This window comes from Neodiprion virginianus, chromosome 2 (genome assembly GCF_021901495.1).
Source record: "Neodiprion virginianus isolate iyNeoVirg1 chromosome 2, iyNeoVirg1.1, whole genome shotgun sequence".
Lineage (NCBI taxonomy): Eukaryota > Metazoa > Arthropoda > Insecta > Hymenoptera > Diprionidae > Neodiprion > Neodiprion virginianus.
The window spans coordinates 29,713,845-29,741,695 of NC_060878.1; the positions used below are offsets into that span (position 1 = coordinate 29,713,845).

The 27,851-nt window shown below is 40.8% G+C and overlaps 1 protein-coding gene and 1 long non-coding RNA gene across 3 annotated transcripts in view; one reads left to right on the top strand and one right to left on the bottom strand.

The window, feature by feature from the left end:
* LOC124297876 (obscurin) overlaps positions 1–27,851 on the bottom strand; it is a 205,031-nt gene that overhangs the window by 2,381 nt on the left and 174,799 nt on the right. For both annotated transcript variants that reach the window (XM_046749220.1, XM_046749219.1), the window contains one exon: positions 9,592–9,728. In XM_046749220.1, coding sequence (XP_046605176.1) covers positions 9,592–9,728 — 137 coding nt within the window. The remainder of the gene's footprint in view (positions 1–9,591; positions 9,729–27,851) is intronic.
* Positions 19,385–27,851, top strand: part of LOC124297877 (uncharacterized) — a 154,967-nt gene continuing 146,500 nt past the window's right edge. The window contains exon 1 of the long non-coding RNA XR_006906675.1: positions 19,385–19,503. This is a non-coding gene — a long non-coding RNA (uncharacterized LOC124297877). The remainder of the gene's footprint in view (positions 19,504–27,851) is intronic.

Genomic DNA, 27,851 nt, shown 5'->3' on the forward strand with positions numbered 1-27,851 from the left:
AATTAATTTTAGCCATCGGATAGAAAAATGGAGGAGAAAAGAAGCTGAGTCAGGTAAAAGAGACGAAGAAGAAGGGAGAGTGAGAAGGGTGAACGATGAATCGGGAAAGGAGAAAAGGAAGAAAACAGTCTACGGAGTTGTCGGATTCGTAGGATTGCAATAGGATTATGTCCAGCTGCTGATATTCTCGCTAAGCCTCAATCAGACTTTTCTCAGGGCTTAAGTGCTCCTAATACGTTCGAAGGCCGCCGATGATTGGAGCACGCCGGTCACACGAGATTGAAATTATGTTCACACATATTATAGACGGAAGAGAGTGATTTTTAGGCGCTAAAATGAGAAAAATTTCGTTTCTCATACTAGCTAGAAAAATTCAGTAAAACAGGTATCGTTGGAAGAACTGTTTAAATATTGTTGGGATTACGGAAAATAAGGTACGCGTAACCATTTTGCGCTATTGCCGATCCTTTTTTTGTAATTGCAATGCAAAGTCAGTTTGTTCGGTTTACTATACTTTTTTAATTAAATAAGGCTTTAACATCAATTTATTATTGCACACGCATTCAATTTTCACAACAGTTACAAGAAAATATAGTAACAGTGATCGCAATGAGAAAGAATAGTAACGGATACTAACTAGACTTTTTGGTAACAGCTACGAATCTAATTTTCATTTTGTACCTGTAACTGTATTTTTCGATTGTGGTAAAAAATGAAATTAGTTAAGGACTGAGCGGTAACCGGAATTAAAAATTTCTCTCAGCTTGAACGATTTAGACGAAATTCTAATGACGCATTGAGTATTTGATAGTGACGTTTTACGAAACTTTCAAAAGTCTTAACTACTTCCGGTTAAGAATAAATTTAATTCCAAACACCGAAACGAAAAATATCATCTATTCGGTGATAAATGACACCATTTATTGAAATATCTCTCGACATTCGGTTACAAAATGACGACAGGCGAAACCTAAAAAACATTCACATTTTTTAAAAATTTTCCTATATTTCGGTGCACGACTGTTCGTTTTGAATTTATTATAATTCAACGTCACTTATTCGGATATAATTTGTTCCAAAATGTTCTACTAGAGTTTTCAAATTATATTTCAATTTGCGAGATCACTCACTTCAAAATCTCTATCGTGCGACGTCAAATTTGCCACGGTATTCCCTGGTCAAACTTCTAAAACCTCGAAACGAACCACGCCGAGCCATTCGGAATTATAATATAGGAATGCGATCACCCGGTTATGTCTATTGCCAAAAAGGCCGTCATATTTTTTTTCTTCCGGCTAATCCATCTTTCCCTCTTCTATTCTCCTCTCACTTTCTGCGTACATGCGTAAAGAGGAATTTGCCACCCTCAACACCGTTTTCGCTTTTCCGCGTGCCGGTTCCTGGCATGCTGACGACGAGCGAATCGAACTGCGACGGAGGCGCTGAATTCTTATCGCTTCGGTGGAGGTTGGGAGGCGATACGGGAGACATGAAATACCCTGAGACCCCCTCGCCACTGGGGGCATGAATCTTTGCAAGCTCATGAATTTAACAGCGCCGATACATCATCGCCCGGCCAGGAACGCGACCCCCGCGTTATACGCGGCATACGGGGTGCAGTTTCACCTCCTTCGGATGGAGTAAATGGATCGTGAAATTATCGTACAACCTCCATGAATTAATCTTAATTCACCCTCGTTCTGCAGATCAACACCACAGACTTCACTGTCTTGTTTTATTTTTTGGCCTTTTCTTTCCACATCTCAGAGTTTTATCACAATGGTTTTTCATCACAGAATAAACGTCGGTTATGGCGATTTTTTTCACTGAACTGCGATTCATAAACGCTCTCCAAATTTATCGATGTTCCAAAAAAGCCTGATCAAATTGTTGCTTCATTTCGAATCACTTGAAATGCGAACAATATATTGCGGAGAAAAAATGTGACGTTGAAGGAGGTAAGAATGCAGCAGGGTTGATCCTTGACCTGCATTTAGAGCACTGTTTGATGTTTTTTTGCTCACGTTGCTTTCGAGTTTATTGACTTTGACGGAAAGTCTTGAAAACTCTTTTATTGCTAAATTAAATTTCATTCAAATCGCAGAATTAAAGATGCTACTGCAGGTGTAATTCCAATGATCAAAAGCTACGGTAAGCATTCTAAAAACCCATAGAAAAATGAACTCGCGATGCTGACGTCGGGCCGAAATGAGGCCATGCTTAATCTTCTTCGACTCGAGACGAGAGCGTGGAGAAACTTTGGCCATATAATGTTGTCGTGGGATTCAATTAAAAGCCGATGGCGAGATAATAGAATGAGAAAAAGGATGGGGGGAAAAAGAGACAAATTTACAACTTTGTTTACGCCGGTTCTACTCAGCGGGGATGCTGATTGGCTGGAGGTGGGAAAAGAGGGAAAAGCCCGAGAAAGCGCGCGACTTTAATCTCCGCGTTTCACCGCGTGCATACCGTGTATTCGGCTACCATCGCTGATAACACTCTCCCTCTCTTTTTCCCCTGCGGGGTGAACACCGTACTCCAACCCTTTCGCACCCCCCGTGTACGTCTACTCGCCACCCCTCCACCTCCGACGAGTTCGCCTCGCGGAAAGGCGACATTTATACCGGAGAAAAATATGCACGCCGCGTTGCCGTCACCCCCTTGTTTTCAGCGGCGCGTTGAATATCCGTATGAGTTGGTATCCCGTGATGTTCTACACACGCGACTTATGAAGCTTCTGTACGGCGTATCGGTTTCATAATTTCTGATTTTTTTTTTTTGTTTTTCTTTGTTTTTTTTTTTTATTTCTGTACTCGTTCAACCGATTCTGAATTATTGCTGACGGCACCGGATCCCGTATCGTAAGATGATTTAGGTACTGTGTTCGGGAAAAATTCCGATTGAATTTACGAAGGGAAACGAAAAAAGTATCACGCGGGAAGAATCTCTGCGGCTGACACACGATGTAACGTATTACCATTTTTAAGATTTCGTGGGTTTATTTTGTGCGCGTTTCTATTCTAACGCGGATTACAAATGAACGAAATTATCTGTGTCTGTATTTTCAGACTCACGAAGTTTCCTTAATCTTGTGCTCGTCGAGAGTTGAGAAATTTTAAAATTGTCATATTGTGAATACGTATCTAAAAATGACGGCAATTTTTTTATTTGTTTTTTTTTTTTTCTCAATAGTGACTGATGTAGGTACATATAATTATGCCGCTGGAAAAAATGATTAGTACAGAGAACTAAATATGTTTAGTCGAGGAAATCTTTGCCGTTGCCACTATTTGACGATTGCCCGAAGTAAACCATTTTCGGTTCAATCAATGGGACCACTCAACCATTTAGTCAAAAGTAATCAGTACGGTCAATTGTATCTCTGTTAGCTGCAACCAATTTCACGATTGAATAAAACGAATTAGTTGGAGTAAGGATTAAATTTCGCCATTTGACAAACGTCTCTGTTCAAATGGATTTTTTACTATTTCGAAAATTCCAAGGCTAATATTTTAAAACGAGTCTCTCGAATTTGAACGAATAACGTTAGAATTTCCGTGCCTTCACTAAATTTTCTACAGCTGCTTGTCAAGAATAATGAGGCATGTGTGTACAAATAAAACTACAAGCATCACGAGTCGTATCTCAATTATTAGAGAAAAAAAACAAACTACTTACAGTACATAAGATACCATCTTACATTTGAAAACTCATTTTATACACCCATTTTACACAGTCAATTTGAAATAGAATTGCATAAAGTATGTCCATTTGTCTACTTGAATGATTTTTTACAAGCGTTTTTCATTTTCTGTTCAAAACGCTTTTATATGTATACAGCACCGTAATCGTGCGATTACTGAAACCTAAGAACATAACAATTGAATGCAGCTCGTCCACGACAATCTTTGTCATAGAGATTGACTCTACGATAGTTGTCGCTTGCATTATTAGCGTTTTCTCAAGGCGGTGATTGAGAGGAGTCGAATCGCAGACGAGTAGGATGTTGGGCGACCTCGTTATATTGTTTCACAAAGGAAATAAACAATCTCTGTTAGGTACACGCAGAGTCTTGCCCGAGGCCACCATTAGCCGGGGCCAAGGCGTCGCTTTCAGTTCCGAGACGACCTTATTCGCTCGACAAAGTTCAAGACGCGCGGAGCTTTATCGAGAATATTCCACCACGACGTAAACATATATTATACACATAATTAGGAGTTGAGAGTCACGGGAAGAGTCGCTTCTATATCCACCTATTCCGCACTTTGCATCGAGAGAGAGGGAGAGGGGGGGGGGGGGGGGGGGAACTTTGGAAAGAATGGAGGATAACGAGCGATAAGGCGAGTGCGGTAAAAGTTTTTCACCTCTTTTTCTTCAACACTGTTATACCTCACATCGCGGAGCCGCTGCACTTGTGCAGCTCTTCAAACCGAGACCTATAACCAATGCCGCAAGGGGACGATCGATTGGGCGGGCAGGTATCGTAACAAGATTACGGATAAGAAGACGGGGCTGCTGGCCGTCGTCCAATAAACTTGTCTCCCCGCGGCTATTTATTGCTGCTTTCTCACCAGGAAACTCTGTTATACCATATAAGTAACAGCGTTCTTACCCCCGCTGGGCGAGCAACAAATGACAGCTAACTTGCGACTAGCGAAGTAGAAACTCGCTGTTGTCAAATGGCCGATCGAAATGATGTCCAAACGACATCTTGCGATAGCTCGTTTTTGACGCCTGAAAATTGCGAGAGATACGCTCTCGTGATAAAAAAGTAAAAGAAATAAAAAAAAAAATGGGTCATAAGACATATTTCATATGTCTTCTCGACGACTGTCAGTTGCGAGGTGTCTGGCCAATTAATAACGCCAAAACTCCATCGAGTATCGATTAACCGGATCAATGATTTCGGAACTCAGATTAGAGATCTGTGCGATAACTTCTTCGTGGAATGAAAAATCAACGATAACCAAGATTAAAAGTAAAAAGAGATAGTCTTTTCGAGATGAACCAGCTTGAGGCGTCTACTGTACATTATCCACTCATAGGTATGCATGGCCCTGTTAACTAGCGGCGCTTTTCGTCGAGAGACTAGGCTTTGCAAACTCCTCACGCTCAACGCGTCTGACAATGAGAGAGAGAGAGAGAGAGAGAGAGCGAGAGAAAAGGGGGAGAACTGCAAAGAGGGGAAGATAGGGGATGCGGTCGTCGGGATATTAATGGGTCGGGCGTGACACCCCACGAAATAACCAGCCGCACGGCAGCAGCCCTAGATATACCAGATCCACTATCTCGCCGAGCTACGTACGGGGTGGATGGCGAGTCTAGTGCGGTCTGTGCGCCATTTCAAACTAGGAATACCCGTTCAAGAAGAAGAAGAATCAGAAGAACCCAGAGAGCCACTTGCAAGCAAGCGATGGTCTGCTTAAATAAAGTACCGCAAGGCCTACAACGAGTCGAGTTTCACACCCGATGATCTTTGTGAATTGCGCGCAAGATATAAAAAAAAAAGAAGAAAATAAGCATAGAATAATTTGCCACCTGTTCCACTTCCGCTGTACGAAGGTGCGGAGAGCCCGGGAAATTGTTGACGATATCTCGAGCCTCGTTTACTTTAGAACGTCGGATAAATGCTTGCTGCACAACGATCCTTTCTCGCACAAAGAACGTCGGGAAAAACTCAATTCGCTACGCGGCACCTTCTCTAATTGCATCTCGCCGAGAGAACGGTATCCGAGAATATGCTAATTTACATCTGTTTCCCTTTGTCATCCCTGACGGCGTTGCAGACTGGAATGGGAAATGTTGACAACGTTGCTTTTGTACAGAGACACAGCTATTACTTCGAGATCAAAGTTTCTCGGTGGCGAGAACGTAGCCTCAAGTCTGCAGTTCACCTCATCTGACTCGTCGTCGCGTCTACGGCAACTTTACGGATAAAACAAACATTTACTGGCTCCGACAGAAAAGTCATGGCCTTACAAATTAGGACGACAAAAAATATGTTAGACTGCTTTTCTACCAAGACCGCAAATATTTTCGCCCAGATGTCATTAACTGTGGATTTGCCGGATTCTAAAGGAAAATTTCCCATCATTCGTTGACTCTTTGGAGAAATTCCTTTGTCCGGGACGGAGATCTGAACTGATTTCTTTGCTTGTATTTCTCTCCTGATTTCGATGGTGATACAAAAGGGACTCCCTTCAACGTCTCGACAAGACGCTAAAGTAAATTCGAAAAAGCAGGTGCAACCTCCTCGAGAGCAGACGAGTCGGACGACGTGATATCCATGGTTGAAAAGAAAATGAAACTGTCACTATGTGTATAACGCGAATGTAACTGGGCAGACCGAGCAGGTGGAGACTGGACTACACCGTCGTTAGCCTGACCATTTCAGCAGGGGAAAAGGGTGGCGTGTCCTTTCGGTGAGGGTAATTCTTCACGCTGACGTTCACGGTGAAATAAAGCTGCGAGTCGAGTCCGGCTCTCTTATTTTCTGTAGGTGATACAGAAGCAGCGCGAGGAGTACGTTCGTTGTCAGCTCACGCTGCACATTAATTGATAATATCGTAACTGCAGCGGCAGCAATTTTTGTTAGATTAATTATCGGAGTTCGCAGAGGGCACAATGATAAAGCGGGGTAAAAGTAAGACCGGAACACTCCTAGTTCGCTACGTCTTGAATTAAAACCGGGCATTTATCATCTTCCTTATTAACGCCCCGCCGTCTCTGCAGCTGCCTCGATGCTCCACATTCAGGAACCAGAAGCGGTCGAAGTGGGGAGTAATTTAAGGCCGAAAATCAATCTCTGTATCTGGCCTAATTAACCGGCTCGCCATCCCGTCTGGGAACGTTAATCAAGCGCACTGCAGTTTTCAATTTCTATAACTTCATGGCTTTTTTCGTTGCTGCTCCAGAGAGAAATCTCAGTGAAAAAGTTCGTCAGATTCAAACTTTAATTCCTTTTCAGATGCGGTTGGACGGGAGTTTTTTAACAGGCCACTGCTAATATCCATCTTTGACAGAAATTGTCACAGAACCACCATAGACTCTAGAGCGTGGTAAACGAGTGTGGAGGGAAAATTAAACGCTGGTTGATTAGGTGGAAGTAGCTCCAAATTGAACGTTAAAAAAATAGAACACGGCCTTTAGCCGATGATCGTCGACTGACCATCCATGTGACCATAAATTAGGTACATCTTCCGCTTCGTTTGTCGTTACGCGACGACGAGCTTTGAACGTGAAGGTGTTTACATGCTGTATCAACGTGATTTCGAATGATAAAAGGGAGCCAGATAAACTAATACAATTCCGTTTGACAAGTAGTAGAGATTATGAGCGTTGCATTTCAAGCAGCTCGACTACCCGCGCCGAGCGAAATACAGAGATGAGAAGCGGAAACTAATCTAGACAGATATTGTCCCTTGCGACAGAGTGGAACGCGAGATGGAGGTGCGCGTGAAGCTCGTACCGTTCGAGTGCTTCCGGCTACATTTTACTCTCCCATGGAATTGGCTCGAGTATAAATTGCCCGCGTGAAGTTATAGGAAATCCGTTCGTTATGGTATCAAGTACTCTCGTTTATTCAACCTGTTGCAGGCTCTGGATAGACATCGAACTCTTCTCTTCTTTTTCCTTTTACACAAGCGTCCGTCGATCGGCGGTTAATCTTTACTTAACTCGGCTCTTCATTAGGTTGGAAAATCCCTGATGTATCTTGAGCCTGACGTGTGGCTCCACGGAGGGAACGGTAAGAAGCTGTGCCATTCCCTGTGCGTTTTCATGCATGCTTATACACGAATTGGCCGGAGTTTTACCGACTTGGCAAAATTTCACCCCACGGTGTGCTTATCGAAGGGCTGCGACGGTCGTGGCGCTCTTTCGCTTGGTACCAGAGTTTAATAAGCAATGATAACCGGGTTACAAGATACAAGGCTCGTGAAGTCATTGCCAAAGCGTTAACTCGGTTTCCAGAAGTTTGCCCAACCCGCCTGCTGGGGTTGGATCTTTTATGCATTACACGGTCCACTTCATTTCACAGTCAGTTTCCGCATAGGGGATTTCATCCCACCGGCTACTTTTCATGGCTGCACTGTCAAACTAGTTGAGCTCCTTGCTGAAAGTTCGAAAGCCTTCTTCCAAAGCCCGCGTTTAGCGACTCTGTATATGCAGCGCAAAGGGGCTTACACCAGCGATTTCAGAAAGAAGTTTTATCGTCTTCGCCCAACGGCATCCGGAAAAGAAAATCGCTCGACGCGGACAAGGCGGAGTTCGTATTTTACTACAACGCTTGTCAATTGTCTCAACCACTTCCTTCGGACGAGTCGTTATCCTCCCGCGGTTGATTATTATACGCTCTTTCTTCCATCTGTCCGAAACACAACATAACGTTTTGGCCTGTTGAATTAAAGGGCGGGCGGAAATCAATTACGGCTCCGCAAGCAGAGGGTGGAAAATGGAAAATTTTATTGACAAGGGGAAATCGGAAATTTATCGAGCCAGTTCCTTAATGTATAACCAGTTTTATCTGCGCGAGACAGGGCTTTAAAGAGCCAACATTTATTCTCGGCGTAGTACTTTCGCTCACTCCCACGATCACCTCCAGGACTCGAGTTCAAAATTGACACGGTAGAAATGGTCCTGAAAATACGTTTTTCTTCCACCCCCCTTGGCCCTTCAATATACGGTTCAATGATTTCGCAGCATAGTCGACGAGCGTACCCTGTACGAAATTCCCTCGGAAATCAAACCCAGGGTTCGTTCATCATCAATCATATTCGTAACCGCGGAGAACGGTCCTTCCTTATCTCACCCAAAATTGGTTCCAAGTTCGTTCCGGAATCGGTCTGTCCACCGTGAGGCTCCGCCTCATATTACGTTTAAACAGGTCCGACGGGGTTTGGTTAGGTCATGTTAGCTCCGCCAAAGTAAATATAGGGCTTTTGGTGCCTTGCTACGAAGTAGTACGTATCCTCGCGTACGAACCTTATCCTAGGACTCTCCTTATCCTTCTTTCGCCCTCTCTCTCTCTCTCACTCTCTCTCTCTCTCTCTTTCTACCCCCGTAATCGATAATATTGTTCTTGACGTAGCATTCACAGCGTAAAAGGTCAGACTTTATTTTAACTGCGTGCAAAAAAAAAAAAAAGGAAGGAGAAAAAATAGGAAGGTTACGGTTTATTTGCCGTCGGGAATATAGGTGGAGAATAAAGAGAAAAATGAGAATGAAAAGAAAAAAACGTTCGGGCAGACTTGCATTGCTCGTAAAAAGCCGGCGCGTGTTTGGACCGGTAAAAAATTTGACGTTGTATCCTTTTCAAACGAGAACTAATCGAAGTAGACCAATAACGGCTCATCTGGCGAAACTTGACTGACGCGCCAGCTGGCGGAGGCGTCGTGTAACTACGCGAGTAATATTCTCAGTTATCCATCTCTAGCTTGAAAACTACGAGACCCTTGAATCTGACGTTTTGAATTTTGCTTCTCCCGGTTACGTGACAGTGACTAATTTTTGCGAATGACAGTGACTAATAAATTTGGCGAAGCTCGTTCCTCTTGTCCATTTTTTAAGATAAATTTCTCAAGTAATACTCACCGTTCAGCACGTGGACGGAAACTGTTGTGGCGGCCACGTCAGCGAGGGCGCAGCTATAGTTACCGCTGTCCTTTTTATTTGCATTAGCAATGTAGAGTCTGGAGACGGCGCCCTCCGCTCCCATGTCAGTTTTCACGCTGAAACAAACCAATCGATGTTTCTCGTTATACTATTCTTCTATAGAGACGTAAGGAACGGGGAAAAATGTGTAATTAAAAAGAAAACAGCTCGCATGATTAACCTGCACCTCATTTTTCCCGCCTCGGTAGGTATTATCTCGCTCGAATTGACTACACGGATCATAATTATCCCAGGGTTTTGTGATAGACTGACTGATTGTGAGCGGGAGATTATCCAGATCTGGAAAAAAGCGAGGTAGCGAAATTCGTTGCTCGGTGCGAGCGGATTGAGAATAATTAGGAATATGGAGTAATTAGCTCATCCCAAAGGATAATAATTAATGGAACGTGTCGCGTACGGCAGACGATTCTCACGATTGGCTGATTCATACTTCGTTAAATGCGACACCCACAGGCACACATTCGCTGTTTGGAACATGTTGAAATCTGGATTTCGCGAGCTATTCGACGGGGATCAGAACGAATCGATCACCCGGTCGTCCATTAACTTTCGGAAGCCTGAGTTTGAGTGGATCTCCGATTTCGGACGAAAAAATTTCGCCGAATTTCGATGCGGGATGATAACACCTATATGCGTACTATAATCTGAAGTGATTGAAACTCCATACTTTGTTCGTAAATCCGAAAGAGCTTTCATCGATAATCGGAGCGGTATTTGATACCTGTGATTTTCGGATTAAATCTGCTCGTGCCGGTCTGGAAGGCCTCGCCTAAACATCGGGGCGAGTGTAAAATGCAAGTGTGTAAAAATGTCCGCGGCTCGATCCCAAACGGATTATGCCGATGATCTAGATCCCGGATTCTGAACGAGGAAAGTCAGCAGAAGGGGTTTGGCGCTTTGCTGCATAGATTATGGAATAGATGGGAGAAAGGCGGCGCGGTATGCGCGGTACTGGATGGCATAAGGGAAGGGGTGCAGGGGTAGAAAATAGAGCTGCCCGGGATAAGGAGAGAGCGATTCTCCATTATGAAGGTATATAGGAAGAACGAGAGGACCCAGGGATATTGGAGAGGAGACTGCAGACTCGGGTAGGTCGGTATCTACGTAGGTATACGTGCATCCCTCGCTGTATTCCGTTTCTTTTTTCATCCCTTTGTTTTCATTTTTTTTAAAGGTGGAGTGATAGAAAATTCATTTGCATGGCTGACGGAGTGTGCGCGATTAACGGCTGTTCCAAATTATCCACAATCTTACGGAATTTGAATTTCACGCGTATACGTGTGTTTTACTTGTGCTTCTTCAACTAGGGCTGACATGAACATTTGAGTCAGGGTGAGAATGCTTGAAGATCGAGAATTAGAAGAGTCGCCGTAGCTAAGAAATTTTTTAAAACGTGAAAATCTTTTTCAGAGATATTCAAAATTTATTAGGTCGATATATAGGAAAGACGAATGCCAAAATATACGGAAACGTCAGAATTCTTATGACTATGTTCCGGCATGTTATAATTTTATTTAACCTGATGATTTTGTAATGTTTCGACTTTCTACATATTTTCAGATTTTTACTAATCTATAGGTATTCCGACTTTCTACATTTTGAAATTCTACGAAACAGATTTATCCGTCCACAAATATTCGATATTGTGACCCTTGTACATGTATTTTTTTTCATCTTTCTACAATTTTCCCCGAGTCCCAGAATTCTTATCCAATATAAGACCATGTAATTCTCAGAAAAGAAAAATATTCAACGCTCAACTTTCTCAAATTATAATCCACAGGAAACGGAAAAATGTCTCTAAAATTCAATTCATCCACCTTTCGACCCGATCATTTAAGAATGTATTCAGCAATTAATGTGCAATAAATTTCATCAACTGCCTCCGATTTTCTTACGTTGTATTATTCCAATTTCTTTCTCTTCTTCCGCAGTAAATTGAGCAGAGCACCGCACGGCTTGGCGGAAACGAGGGAGGAATTTCTGCCTACCATTCGGACAGTAGAAAGCCGAATTTCCTTTCCGGTTTCTTGCGTAGTTTCATCCTGCTCATAACTTGTACTTATAATATTTCATCCTCCAACGCCAGGCGGTTTCCAAGGGTACGTATAATATATATTATTATATATAATATGTATACATGTATAGTCGATAATTCCGCCCCCAGCTGAAGTCGCCTTGTTTGCAGGCTGTCGGAAGAGCCGCTCCTTGTATTATCTATAAATATTGTACATCCTGTAAAAATACGGTCGGACTACAGCAGCAGCGAACTTGCCTCGGGTATCTCATTCTTGGATTCATTATAACTCCGCAGTTCACAAAGCTCCAAGCTGCACAGTGCCTTCGAGACGTTAAGCGAATCGGATGTAGATACCCATCTCTACCGAGTTTTCTGAGATTTAAATTCCGCGCTTCTTGACTCTCTATTTTTCGTGCTTAGAATGGTCGCTTTTTGCTCGATTCCTCGAGGTTCGTTATACGATCTGCATATACAAAGTAACGTCTGCGGACTGAACTTGATATTTGAATTTCGGCAAAAGTTGAAAACGAGTCAAATTTGAAACGACGCATTTTGCTCGCTCATGAATTCCGAAGAGAATTTCCTTGAAAATTCAGCATTGAATTAAAAAAAAAAAAAAAAAAAAAAAATTGCATACAGATCGTTCTTTAACTTCTTCTATCAACGGAATAATACCTCGTCAAGATAATAATGCTGCAGCGTGCTGTTTTTGAAATACAGTAATTCGCCTCTATCTTGTCGAACCGCTCAACGATGTCGTCGTTTAACACTGATAGCCAGCAAACGACTCCTCTAAATATAGCTAACAATTGTTTTTTGACCCGTGTCGCTTGATTAAACTTTCCTAATTGGTTCTTCGTACTATTAGTTGAAAAAAAGCACGAAATAACGAAGAATAATTGGAGAGACGGTGTGTAATTTCATCCGTGTGAACAAGCGAACATTTTTCCCTTCGTCTCTCTATTTTCCCTTGCAAATTGCTGTATATCGTCGAGTTTTTACCGAGGTAGCCAGAACCGGCTGTATTTTGGAATACATCAACTTCCTGCACGAGTTACGAATTTCCCTAAAATTTATGAACAGCGATCACGGTACGAGTTTTAAATTAAAAAAAAGCAAAAGAATTAAAAAAAAAACAACAAAAAACAAAAACCAACAAATAAAATAATGATTTACAAAAAAAATTAAAGTTCATATTTACATTACGTATCCATTACAAGTTTTGAGTTTTTGATTCGAGTCGAAGAAAATATCGCGGTCAACTCAACCCTGACTGAAATATACAGCGGCCGCCGCGAAGGTTCGCAAGGAATTTTCGTCCCGCAGGAGTGAAAAACTAAATTCAGTGTCAAGTCGCAGCGTCTGTTCCGCGGCCCGACGTAATACGTCAGAGAAATAGAGAAAGGGGAGAGAAGAACTCGAGCGTCCCGACACGTCCTCTGGTTTTTCAGCGTATTTCAGCACCGCGTTTAGAATGACAACGCGCTGCCCTTAATAGCATTCTCACGTCTATCGAGATTTTTGTTTTTCTATATTCGCAAGAATTTAATTTACCGCCATCCCTTCGCTCCTCCGTCCCTCCGCCCCTCCGCCCCGCAAACCCTCCGTCGCTGCGTTCGGATCGCTTGACGGCTCCGGCTCTCGAGTTCCGCGAGTCCTGGGGCCGAATTGTTCGGATAGTCTGAGTCCTGACGGGGCGTTAAAGGGGTGGAAAAAGCGGCGCCGCTGCAAGATCGTCCTCCCCCTCTTTTCCTGGCCTGGCCCAGACGCACACCCTTACAGCCCTAAACTGGCCTACGACACGGATCGAGGCGAACAGCTCAAGCTCGAGATATTCGCAGAGTCTACACCTATATCAGGATTCTAGAACGCTGCCGCATACCAGGCGCCTACTACTTTTTGCTACGGGAATTTAATTTGAATGCCGAAATATGTTCTTGTTTTTTTTTTTTTTTCACACTCCTCCACTTTTACGCGGAATACGGACTACATGACTACCGTTTCCTGCACAAAATTGTTTTCCACTATGATATAAACTCACCCCTGTACTCGCAATTGCTCGGTTACTTATACGTGGAAGCAATTTTATTTTTTTTTTCTTCCATTATTCTCACGTGAAGTAATTGTTTTACGAAGAAAAAATTCATTCGTAAAGTCTTATGAGTATTATAATATCTAGTTCAACATTTAAGGGGACAAAAAAACAGTTATGATTAGGGTTCAGATAAATATGTATTCAAAATTATAAAACGTGTACATGCATGTATGTATGTATATAGACTTATGGAAAAAATATGGAGTGAAAAATAAAAACTATCGTCGAGAAGAACACACCTTATTTTCACATAATTGATGTGTTTTAATGTGTGTTCTACTCGACAATAATTGTTACTTTTTACTCCATATTTAGTCCATATTTTAGTTTTTTAAGTCAATATTATATTTACATATTTTGTAATATTTAATACATATTTATCCGGGTCGTAGTTAAGACGTTTCGTAAAGAAATCGAGGGTGGGATTTTTCTCACACTGTATAAATTGAACGAGGTGGCGGAAGAGTGAGAAAATATTTGTGAAAGTTCTTTTCGAAAAGTTGCGCAAGAACCGTGAGAAGCTTGGGCTGATTTCGGTACAAGTACTTTGGAGGACTTATAATTTCCGGGCGGTGGTTGGACTGGCAAATTTTCAATGGCGTTGGAAACGATATTTATATCAGCGTTATTTCGACGCATACTTAACGGAGTCATCCAAGGCGAGAAGGAGAGGCAAAAGACTTCAGGTGTTTTAAATTGTTTCGTTTCTTGAAAAGTAATTAGTGTTAAATTGCCTCTGAGTAAGGGCCGAATCCAACACTCCTAATTTGTAAATTCAACGTTGCACGTAGTTAGTAGCGACTTTGGGTTGAATTCATTTTAACGCGATAATTTATTCAAATTAACTGAATTTCCGCGAGTTAAATTGACACAAGTCTTCTGCAGGGGATAAAATTCATTTCGCAATATATTTCCTGTCACGGTCGGTTTTTTTACGCAAATCCTTTCGGTCAGGACGCGTGAGAAATTTAAACATGAACGGAATAAACGAATTCTACTTACAGTTTCGAATTGCATAGGTACATATCTAATATCTATGTGTTCATATACATCTACATAATATGAATTTTAATAACCATCCTGGCAATTAATCATCCTGCTTTTTATTTTCGAAAGAAATTCAGCCTACAGATGCTCGTTTTTTGGTCAAATTACTTCACACTCTTATCGATTGTTCTTCCACCATTTTTCTAATGAATAAATTTAAATAAACAAGCTGTGCTGCAGTGAAGTTGCGTGGAACCATTCCATTTTTCCACTCTCATCTTGCCGATGCAGTTACGCTTTCGCAGTGTCTGCACGCGTGCTTTCAATCCTCTTTGATTACAAACTTGAGAAAGTTTGAGCCTCCTGGGTACAGGGACGGTGAAAACATATTAAAGAAAAGAGAAGAAGACGCGTAAGAGAGAGAGAGAGAGAGAGAGAGAGAAAAAATCAACCACAACGCCGAGATAAAGAGGCGAGCTTAATAAGAGCGTTATGAAAAAGGTTATATCGCGTAAGAAACGAAGCTATAATAAACTTGCGAATATATACATGGATAAATATTGTTCTACGCGAATAAATTTATTTCGCACAGAGTTTTCCACTCGTCGAATAATATTGTCACGGTTTTATTGGGTGTTTCGGTCGCTCTTATTACGTTTCTTTCCTGTTTCCTCATTTCTACGCTTTCGCTTTTCATTCGCTACTCCCGAAGTAAGGAAGTTCCATGAAATTTTTTCTTTTTCGTATTTGAATTTATTTCAGAGAAAAATAATTTCAGTATAGTTTTTCTTTTTCAATTTTTGAAACGAAGTTGAAGCAAATGAGACGGGTTGAAAAAAGATGCTGTGCGACGTCACCCTGTAGGTACGTAGAAAACTGGGAAATTCAATGGTTGATGATATTTTCAATCATTATTTTCAACGGGAATGAAAAAATGCGAACTATTTATTTTCGAATATTCTGCTTCAGGCACACACGCAAAGCAAAAATTTTCTTCCACTGCAATCTTCGATGTTCTTCAAGTCCCTCAAGAGTAATTGCGAAAAGTCGTCAATTCGCAGGCTCGAGAACCGATGGAAATGAAACAGCTTTGAAGTCTCTGGGTTCCTGCTGATATTCCGCGAAATATACGCGAACTTTTCACCAGGCGTAATTTAATTACCATGAAAGTAATTCGTCATTATTACGCAAAGTCAAGTCGTGTTTTGGATCTGAAAGAGTTCATTGAACGAAAAATGACCGACATTTTCTGTCTTCCGATATGCTGCTCGAAAGAAGCGTGCATAAAGGGGCCTTGAGAAAGTTATGAATTTGAATAAAAGCACCCTTGACTCAAGCTCGCGGAATATTTAAAAAAGCTCAAAAGGCTCAAGTGATGGCGGCGGCAGAAAAGCTCGACCAACTTTTTCACCTCTCCGAGTGCAGCAATCAATGCTGCTCTTGGCCGATTTCTCTGCCGTAGTTTTTTTTATCGAATTTATCTAGTCGAGCTTTCGAGTGTTTTTTCGGTCCCCCTAATTTCCCGCGAGCCGACAAATCTGTTTCTGTACTATGGAATGAAATTCTTTGGTGACACGGGAATCTTGCGATTCGACTGAAAGAAAATAGAGAAGAAAGAAAAAAAGATGGAGCGGGTCGAGGAGGCGAAGAAGCTCGTTCTTTTTTTCTTTTCTTTTCTTTTCTTTTTTTTTATCAAGTTGCGCAGCAGCCGGAGTCTGCAGCAACGGCAGGAACGAGACAAGGTGAACTTGCGAACGCGGCTGTCACACCTTTTTGTTGGCTCATTTTTCCGAGTTTGAGTAACGAGCTGGATACAAGTTCTTACATAATTGGGTTACCCGAGGAATAATTAACTCGAGGTTTCCCGCAGATGCACTCTACAGTATGAAGTGCATTAAATTTAAGCTTTTCAGGAAATCCCCTCCGCCATCCCTTCCAGTCTCGCCCGAGCTTTACTCTCGGCTGCTTCGCTCTTGAATTCGAAATCTCTAGCCTTCCGTTTCTCCATTCCTCCCACTCTCTCATACCTACTTGACTTTCTTTTATTATCCACTTAATCTTCAGTCACTTCGTTGGCTTAGAAACACTAGAATTGTACCTACTCACTTAGCGCTCACGATTCTCGAGGATCTTGAAGCAATATAGAATCGCACCGCGTGAGAAAACTTTCCTTTCAATGTTTTATACACTTTTTCAACATATTCGTCACCCACATTGTTAAAAATATTCTGTTGCACACGGCTTTTGAAGTTCTAGAAGAAAATCACTTCACCTCTAGGAATGAAATGTTGATTCTTGAACAATTTCAAGAGCGAAATTCGTCACCGTTATCTTCGGATCAGGGTTTCAAATAAAAAAAAGGGCTCACCCTTTACCACAAAGCCAAAAATATAATAAAATTAGATCGATTTATACGCAGTTGTAGATATTGATCGAATAATATATTGTGTCTGTGAAATGCGACACTCGGTAACGCAGTTAGATGTAATTCGAAAATCCAATCAATCGTCGTAAAACATACGTTGACCGGGAAATCGGATATTCGTGACTTGAAATCAGCCTTTCTCGTTCATCGTCAAGCATATTGTGTCCTTATAGTAAAGATAAAGCCGATTAATGATATTACTTTTATTGAAATAAACCTCTTTCTTTCTCATTCTTCCTTCCGTTTTATTCCGTTCTGCTCTTATTTCTTCTTTTTGTCAGGCAGCAGTAATGTGGCTTATATACCATCCCTAGGCTTGGATATATAATAATACAGCTGCGTACAACTCTTGTATAATCAGATTGCGTGGGGAATTCCACCAATTACCCAGGACAATTTTCAGAAGTAATTTTCTGAATTTGTCGAGCGCGTTGAATTCGAAAAAAACCTCCGGCTATTTTACAAACTTTTTTTTCAATGTTTTTCAATGGTTTGAAAGCGTTGAACGCGTTTATGGTCGGAATTCTGTTTTCACCAAGGAAAAATTTCACTCATTTCATATTTTCTTCATTATGCTAACAATGAGAGGTTACACAATTATAGAACCTGTCCATTCTAAGAACAATTTTTTGTCACACTCTTGGGCAAAAATAATGAGACACGTAGTTCAGTGATTCACTAAATGAAGATTCATCCGCGAGAAAAAAAATAACGAAAACTTGTTTTCTACTACACTGGGTGTAAAATATTCAGAAAATATGAGGTAGTTTAAAAAATGATCTGGCTTGCAGTAAATTCTCACGATAATAAAACGTTTCTTCAGTACAAAGATATGAAAAACAAGTTTAAAACCTTTTTTTGCGGTTGAAAAACGGCCGTTTAGCGAATGGGTCTCTCTATATTTTGCACGAAGAATGTGTCAATTTTTTGTTCAAATTTGTCTCGCCCTATCGCGTGAGCTCTCGTTACAAGTCACGTGAGAAAAAGTAATTGACACGATTTTTCGCATCGCGCGTTTATCAAACCGTTCTGCAATTCCCGGCTGCAGGCGTTCAGCGAAATGGCGATGCGAAAGTGCGAAAGAAAGAGGAGGAAGAAAACCCGGGCGTCGGAGATTGGGAGTTTAATAGAGGGTGTAGCTGTGGGGACGGGGATGGGGGAGGGGGAGAGGCGTCGGCCCAATATGCAACATCTGGCGTAACATGTTTCAAGCTCGGCATAACAAGCCGGGTGGGTTTCCGTGAGCGTTGATGGGAAAAGTTGCAAGCTGGAAGTTGCAAGCCGGAAGATGCAAGCTCGGATGCGCCTTCGGCCGTGCACAAAGTCCCTCGAAATCGGTGAGTATGTAAAGGAGCTTTAGGAAGCAAGGTCAACATGTCGACGCTGCGGTTGCATGTATGAGTTTAATATCCACCGCCTAGCGCACCTGCAACCTCTTAATTATATAGCAATATGTGCGCAGGGGTGTTATAACACCTTGACTTTGGTGGTGAAATTTTCTTTGCTCGGTACGGGAAAGCTCGCGGTTTACGATTTTTCGCGAAGAGGGAATTCAAGCATTGCGGTATTTCATCATTCGAATGATCCCGATCGTTTATGAAACCTTTATTCCACTGCCGATAACTTCCGACAGCTTCGTTCTTCTGCTTTTCACTTCGCTTAGTTTCGCTTCGTTTAGCTTCGCTTCGGCACATAGTGCGCGTTAACTTAAAGCAGCGGGGTGACAAAAGTTTCCCCTTCCACTTTCTTATTTAAGAACTTGTGACATTTTATTACCTCAGCATCGGAAACAAACGTTGAAGAGGTAATTGACTAGTAAAAGTGATAGTATTCTCCACAGTAATAACAAGCAACGGAAATTTGTTTGTTTCTCTGTCTCGAGATTGCGTATTTGTTACCAATAAATGTGGGGGAAAAGTCACAAGTTCCGCTGATCATTGTTTACCTTATCACTACTCATTGTCAGCTCCATTCGGGTGGTAATGTTTTGCAACATCTTGTCGAGTAAGGGTCCTATACTAAAGCCTTCAGTGTCACCTTGCTGACTTACGGTGTATATTTGAGTCGACATACGGAAATCCCCCCCCCCCCCACCCCCTACCTCCCACCTTCCCACTTAGGAAGGGGACGACCTGCGATCCACATCTGATCGGTAAACTCGTCAGTCAGATCGTAACACTCGGTGTAAATCGACGCGGTCCGAGTCAAGTTCAACCCGCGAGTGTGTGAGTGAGTGTGTGTGTGCGCGTGTTCCGAGAGCATTGAGAAATCCTTCAAGCTTGGATTATCGCCGTCAAGATAAAGGTAATGAAAATCATATTTATATCGACATCTTTCCTTAGTCAAGGTTCGTATTGTTCGCTTCTGCTTCTCCACCCTTGAGATTATTGAAAGAACCTCACGCCATGAGTCCGAGTTAGCCGGTATCTCGTAGTGTGGTTCGGGGCTGGGTAGGAAAAATCACACCGGATCTTGTGCTCGGAATAAGGTGTGTTAAGACGGTGAGCTTCGCTGTGAGCCGTGGAACGACGGCGCGTGAGAATTAAGGCCCAAATTGTGTCCCTGGACGTGTTTCAGTCATTTTTCATTATTCACGCGAGTATTCATTCAAAGAATTCGAAAAAGTTTCCGGCACTAGCAGCTGTGCAGAGTCGGTCTTAATACGTCCATGCCTAAATTATGTGTATTTAAAAAAGAGAGAGGAGGAAAAAAAAAAAACAGGAAAGAGGGAAAAATTCGTTATCATTATTTTTATTCGTTTCGCTTCAACGAACGAGTTGTAATTTTTAATTTTTAATTTTTAATTCAATTACCGGCTACCTCGGCCCGGGGCGGAGAGTATTGCGAACTCTCGAGTCGTTGCATATATTACACGAGAGAGAGGGGGGGAGGGGGGGGGGGGGGGGAGAGTCGGTGGATAAAAAGAGCGAAAAGGAGAGTTTTATTTATGAAATTCAGTGAGCGTTAATTGCCGCCCCTTGTAGCGCGCCCTCTCACCGCACCCCTTTGAACTCGACACTATGCATACATAGCTGCCCGCCCCTTTATTACTGACAATAACTAAACGCCCAAGGCTAAGCGGATTACCGTTCGGACCACTTTGCAAAAAGAAAGCGAGGTGAAAAAGAAAAAAACGAAAAAAAAAACGAAAATTAAATCATACCTAACTTAGGTACTCTTATGACGTCAATCCTTTCGGCATGCATTCGCGTAGGGATATAATTTTTCGGTAAATTCTTGCGTAAGTTGCCGCGAAATTATTCACCTTCAGGGATTAGCCATGTGCCTGTGCTTGTTTTTTCATCAGTTTGCACCCGATTATATTTAATTATAATAACGCGGCGTAAATTAGATACCCAACTCGAAAGTCAGTTGAGATCATACTGTAGACGTATTACGGTATGAAGTCTTGATTTAAGGGTAACACGGTGTAATTTGTTTATTTCGAGAAAACTATTAAAATATCTCAGAGATTCGCTCGCCTGTAGCAGTTTCAAAAACATGATTTTAAATAATAATGAACGATAAAAAACGAAAATTGTTCATCTATGCGGATTCGGGATCAGCAAAAAAACACAAATAAATAAATAAATAAATAAAATGAACCGCTAAACAACACCGGAAAAAAGAAATGACACCAAATCATCTCTGTCGTTCACGCTAGTGTGCTGAATAAATTTATCAAATCCAGGCAGCAATCTGTATGCAAATAAAATTGTCAGAATTCGCGTTAGGAAATTTCATTCGTGTGTAAACAAAAAAAAAAAAATTGTTCAAATCTGTCGATTAATTTAAACCTTACACATCGATGTAGAGATTAAAATTTGTAATTTATAACGTGAAATATATTTTTCGAGTAGAAAGAATTGAATGTTACCACGTACACTTTTTTCGGTGAATTCCGGATTTTATCAACCCTTCGATCCTGTGTAATTACAACTGACGCCAATCTTTTCCGACGGTTAAAAAACGAAAACGAGTTTACATCGTTGATTGCTGAGACTGCTGTCGTTTCGTTAGTACGAAAAATGTGGTTTTTCAGAAAATATTCGTACGTGTATTTTTTGAAAAGATTTTTTGAAAATCGGCATGCTCTGAAAAATATAATCTAAACTGTGGGAAAAAACTTCGAAGAAAGGCAGAGCAAAGGCTGAATATAAAAAGTGAAAATAATTAAATAAATACGAATTTGAAAGATATTTGTCTCTTCATACGCGTGTACGAATTTTGTACATTAGTAAATATCGATTTACAAAAATATTGCATTCATGCTCTAGCCTAATAAATGCATATAAGATATTATGTATATATATTAGGGTGGTTTACCAAACAATAGAAAAAAAACAACTTTTTTTTCACCGCTCCTTCATCATAAAACTGTTGTTTACGATGAAAAACAAATCCCCTTCAAATCCGAGCTTGATGGGATAAGATTTAGAGGTCCCGCTTTCGAGTTTTCGTTTTTACATTGAAATAACACGTAAAATAGTCCTTAACTTGACTCAAACTCACCGCCGATTTCGGCTGAAAATATAGACGAAAATAAAAAATGTCAAGAGGCCTTTTTTGCAACCAACAATACTTGGTACAAGAAAGGTCTCCAGATATTTCATTCAATTTTGCATTCTTTGAGAATTATTGTGACATAGAGCTGAAAAAAATTTTGAAATCAAAAATAATCGTATTAAATTCAAAGAAAATAAAAGTTTTCATTATTTTTCATTTTCGTCTATATTTTCAACTGAAATCGACGGCGTATCAAGGTAAGCGTTTTTTAAGTGTTATTTCAATATAAAAACGAAAACCCGAAAGCGGGACTTCGAAATATTATCCAATCGAACTCAAATTTGCAAGGAATTTGTTTTTCATCGTAAGCAACAGTTTTATGAGCAAGTACTGTTGGAATTTGGTTCTTTTTTTTTTTTCTTTTTTTGGGGTTAACAACCTTAATATATGTATATATATATACGCCTGTTGAATCACACTACCGCCTAGGTATAACAAATGTGTCTCTGAGATAAATTTATCACAGACATTCCGCGGGTATTAATTTGCTACCGTTGTACCGCACTGTTATTTATCACGTTATGCCTAAGTTATTCGTACCGATAATAATCATGATTATCGTTATTGTAGACGATAACGCGATAACGACCGAGTCGCGGAATTCGAGGCGGTGGTTGGAATATCTATAACACGTAACGCGGTAAGCATGTAGTAAAATTGTCCCTGTAAATCAGTAAAAGAGAAGTGGCGGACGACGCGAGGGTGCGGAATGTATTGTTTTGTAAACCGAAGTGGCGAAATAATTGAGCGAATCAATTATGCGCCGATGCGTTTCACCCTCTCTTGCGATGTGAATCGTTGCAGGTGATCGGCACGCTGTTGAAAACGATTGTGAATTTACTGCGCATTTACCGTGCAAAAGAGTTGTCGATTTATGAAACCAGGTTACAAATTTACAAACTCGGTGCAGCGACGTAAATTACTACGTATTTTTCTTGAAATTTACAATGAAAGTTCTTAATTTTACTAAAATTTTTAGGCAAAAAGTAACCTGAACTTACTAAATTGTGTAGTTAAATTTCTTGTATTTGTAAATTGAATAAACAGTAAATTTATGGTGAATTCGCTGTTTCGTATCCGAATAAAACTTCGAAGAAATTTTTAACAGTGTATATTTCGCGTCAATGAAAACACTCCGTAAATTATTTTACGGTTTCAAGTACCGCAGTCACTCTTTAATCCTGTAATTTTTCTTTGCTCGTTTTTTGCCAACAAAATTGAACAATCGCGGGGTGAATGACTAAATTTCTGCGAACGATTTCAAGTTTTTTTTTCTTTTTCTTTCACTTCGTTGTTTCAGCGATTAATACTTCCATTTTAATTTTAAAAACTACGATTGTGTCTGTATTTGTAATATTTACTCTGCAGGTATTCGGCAATGCAAGGTGAAAACTTTGTGCAGGTATAATACAAGGCACAGGCAGTACGAAAACGAATGTGTTGAACACGCGATAATGTTATCAGGGACGTGTATAGCGGTTCGCTGGGGATTAATATCGAGATTCGGATCGGGGTTTCCGTTTTACAATTAGCGTGGGACTCGGGGATCCCCGAAAATCGCTCGGGGCGTGAATTTGGAAACAGTAAATGGTCGATTTCCATTTCCACTCTCGTGATAATCGGGGCTGAAAAAAATTAAAGACACAGCGCTTCGTTTAATTTCCGTATACGTATATGTATACTTGAAACGCTGCATGAGATCTGCGCGTTCCTGACGTTTGAACGAAGAATTTCGCGTGACTGTGGAACAGGAACTGCGTGGGTTGCGGGGGTTTTCGGCCGTCAGTCACGTTGGCGAAATCTAACACGATTGTTAATTCATTACACTACGCCTCCATTAGCGGTAAGTGATTTCGGGACACGCACGTCGTACCATAACTCAAATTCGCTTGCTGGATGGTTGTTAGTCAGTCATTCGGTTTATTTGACCAAGAGGGGATTGGGTTAGAGCGTAATACAGATATAGTAAAACACACACCGGATATTCATGCAAGTCAGCCTCGCTCTGTTTTCGTACATCTATGGCAAAGGTGCTGCTTTGTTGCATCGTTCTTTGATCACTTGCCTCATTGTGGCGCAAGTGGAAACATAATTGGATATCGTATGGTGTTTTTTTACGATTTTTAAACATGACCGCGAACTTTTAGTCAAGTTTCCAATGTGTAGATTATCCAGTGTGTAGAAAAATTTGTATAGAATGGAAGTTCCTACGGTTTTCGTAACGAAAAAAATACAGTAATTAAACGTCACAGAAAAATTTGGTTCTACTAGCAGTAAGTTAACTTATCCAGAAATTTTTAATTAACGCCGAATTTATCCTCTACAAATTTGTTTTACAAATAGGAAACAGTTTAAAAAAAATTTAATCCATAGCCTTTACGAACTTATCGTTATGCGATCGGATTGCCATTAAAATTGACTTATATGAAAGGGAAATAAGCTTTCGTATATTTCGTGGTCAGTCAGTGTTTCTGGGAAACTCCGCCCCGCGTGGGGAATTTCTCACCGTCACGGGGTAAACTTACACGCAGTGAATAAGACACGAAAGTACATTGTGAAAGCTACCAATTGCGGCTGCCACTTTTCTTTCACACCCCGTGACGCACCCTTTGCGTGACGATATATCTCTGCCTAATTTAGTCGGCGTGACAAGTAGGGCACTAATTTTCTCCAGTGTTCCGGTTAGTTATCACGGGCAACACGTGTTTCTCGCAATATTAATATTCTTTTTGCAAATCAATTGTAAAAACAGGCGAGTTTGGCAACATGCTGATGAAAAACAACTGTTTTTACCCACTAGTGGAGAAATGGTTTGCCATCATCCAACGCGCACGTCATTCGTTAAGTAATAGCGTCTTTTCTTCATTTTCAGCAGGTGGTCAAAATCCTCTGATATTACATTTTTATTGTAAAAAATATCGTTAACATTTCATTATATTCTGCAGGCCTGGTACTCGGTCACTTTTCTCGTTATCAGTGACTATTTTCCAACGTAGTCGGTTGTCACTTGTTTCAAGAATTGGTCACTTAGGTCACTTTTTCGGTCGTAATGGAGTTTCGAACAGAGATTTTGTTCGTCAAGTTTTTATAGTATTTTTAGCGGGCAAATCAACCCTGATCACATTGTTTATTGTTGCTGTATCGAAATGTTTCCTACGAAAGGGAAATAAATTCATAAATCAGTTGTCGTTCACTTATCATTCGTTTACTAAACATCGTGTCCAGTGCTACATTTTTTTTGAACGCGAAAATAGATGGGAAAACCCGCTTACAGCGACATAATTGAAACTATTAGGGCTATTTCTGTTGAGATGAATAACACTGTGGTAGCAAACCAAAAGTAGTTTAAATACCGTGCGATAATTAATTCCGATCAGTCGCTTTGCGTCGCGTTTTTCAGCTTTTCAGAAAGTCAATTCTTTCAGTTTTTTTAGACGACTTGACCGCTACCATGCTTGATCCTGGTGTCTGTAGTCGTCATAGGTCTCAAGTATACACAACGTCTTTACGCATAATCGTGGAGGAGCTTGCTTTGGTTAAAATTTCGCTCTATCCTATTTTGTAAGTTAAACTCAGTTCGATGCAACTGTATCACTGCTACGCCAGTGCCTGATTTTAATTTAAGGGCATTGTATCGTTATGGAATTTTCCTCGACGAACTTTTTGCCGTAAGTCAAAACGACGAGAGTGGGACAAGTTTTACGGGTATGCAGTCGAGGGCGTGGGGCGTGAAATATAAATGTGAGAGCCGAATACGTATTTTCGCAATTTTGTATATTATACATCGTTTCCTCCCCCTTTTATCATCCTCGTATAGCAGGTATTTTTACACCTGTATCCGAATGTTTTCTTCTCCTCCCTCCCGCATCTTTTCCCATTCTTTTGTATCACTTCCTTCTCTTCTAACGTACGTACGTATATACGATACATATACACACGTGTTATACAATGTAACGTAGGTGTGGCTGCGGGTAAGCTGCGTTCTTAAATTGCAACGAGAGCACGTCTTGAATTTAGAATCGGAGCATGATATACATAAAAGATTTCTGCAACCGCCGGGGGAAAAATCCAAAACCGAGACAGATGCAGAGAACTCACGTAGGTATTACATATTTCTACGGGGTCTCGTTTGCTCGCTAGCTCGAAGAACGATTTTTGTGTGCTAAATCTCCGGTGCAAATCGGGCGTGAACAATTAAATATTATATTCCTAGGATCTGCGTAGGTCGGAGCAGCGATTTTCCGAATCACTGATTTCTGCACAGATTCTCGGCAATCAGTGATCCGCGCGGTTTTGTTGCCTGGCTAATCACCCTGCTCGTAGTATAATTGGGGGGAACAATAGCCGGGATAATGTTCAGATCCTTCCATGATCTTCTGCGATTCGACGATTCGAGGACTTTTGATAAATCCGTCGTATATATCGCATATCGGCCGTTTTCGGTAATCCAGATTTTTCCCTTCTTTTCATTATGTACCCATGAAATATATTACGCATGGGTATAGGAAGAAGATTATCTTCAATTTCATCGGATGAAACCCTTCGTGCACGCATACAAAAGTTGGGATATATGTAGAATGAACGGCGAAGAATTCGGCAAATCGGTCACAGGTCTCGAACCAGATTTCCTAAATCCTTCCGCCGACGCGAAATCATTCATTCGCTGATATTTCTATTTCAAAAGTCGTCACGTCACTGTTGATTCATATATATATATATATATGTATATATTAGGGTGGTCCTCATTTGGGGTGTTGACGAATTCCGATAAGTGCGCCCCCTAGACACGTTTGAAATAAATTAAAAAAAATGTGTGCGAAAACGGAGCGCTGTAGTCCAATTAGAAGACGTGCCTGTAAGCTCGTTTTGTTTTTCATTTGAATAACATGGGATTTTCAGACTACTTCAGTCATTATGTTTTTCAGTTGTCCCCATGAACGCAAAAAATTCTTTTTTCACATAAATCTGTTGTTCATGGGTACAACTACGCGTATATTTTTCCACAAGTCGTTATCACAACCTTTACGCCCCCCATCCCCCTGATATTATACACGACGGTAAATTGATCAACGTGAGAATACCTCTTTTTAGCCGCTTGGTGCTTGACAGTATTTCACCAATTAAAAGGCAGTCCTATTTACGTCATAAGTTTGTAAAAAAAAATAATTGTACATGTGGGAAAAAATATGTATTTCAATTAGTGTATTTAAAAACACATCGTTTATACTTTATACTTTTTTAAAAAGTAATAATTAAAATTAAAATGTTTTGATCGCCGTCTGTTTTTCTAGATCGGGAAAAATTTTACGATATTCCGAGATCCATGAACAACAGATTTATGTGAAAAAAGAATTTTTTGCGTTCATGGGGACAACTCAAAAACATAATGACTGAAGTAGTCTGAAAATCCCATGTTATTCAAATGAAAAACAAAACGAGCTTACAGGCACGTCTTCTAATTGGACTACAGCGCTCCGTTTTCGCACACATTTTTTTTAATTTATTTCAAACGTGTCTAGGGGGCGCACTTATCGGAATTCGTCCACACCCCAAATAAGGACCACCCTAATATATATACATTCACTAAAACTTGATTTTTTTTTCTTCGAGATTTGATGATAATAGATAATGAGAAACAATGCAAGCGGGGCAGGCGTGAGTAAACACGCGTAAAATAAAGCAGAAATAGCGAAACGTAAAATAGTGAAAAAATGTCGGACTTCGATATTATGGCGAAATGAAGTACAATACGAATGCCTTCTTGCATTTTGATGCGATCTGCACAAGCGACGATATTACGAGCTGCTTTGTATGCAGGCCAATATGTATGCTGTTCAGGCACCCCTGCATGGCATCCACATGTTTCCATGTCTCATTCCTCCATTCTCCACATGTTCCCTCTCTCTCTTCGCCGCGTTTCTCTATTTCCCACACGTATAAACTTCGACCAGCGTACAGGTTTTGAAATTTTCTTATTTTGACCCAGTTTAACAACGCGGAATGTATCGGTACTACTGATTTCCTCTTTTTCGATAAAAATCGTTAGTTTTCAGATGACTGTAACGTGTGTTCTAATGATGATAACT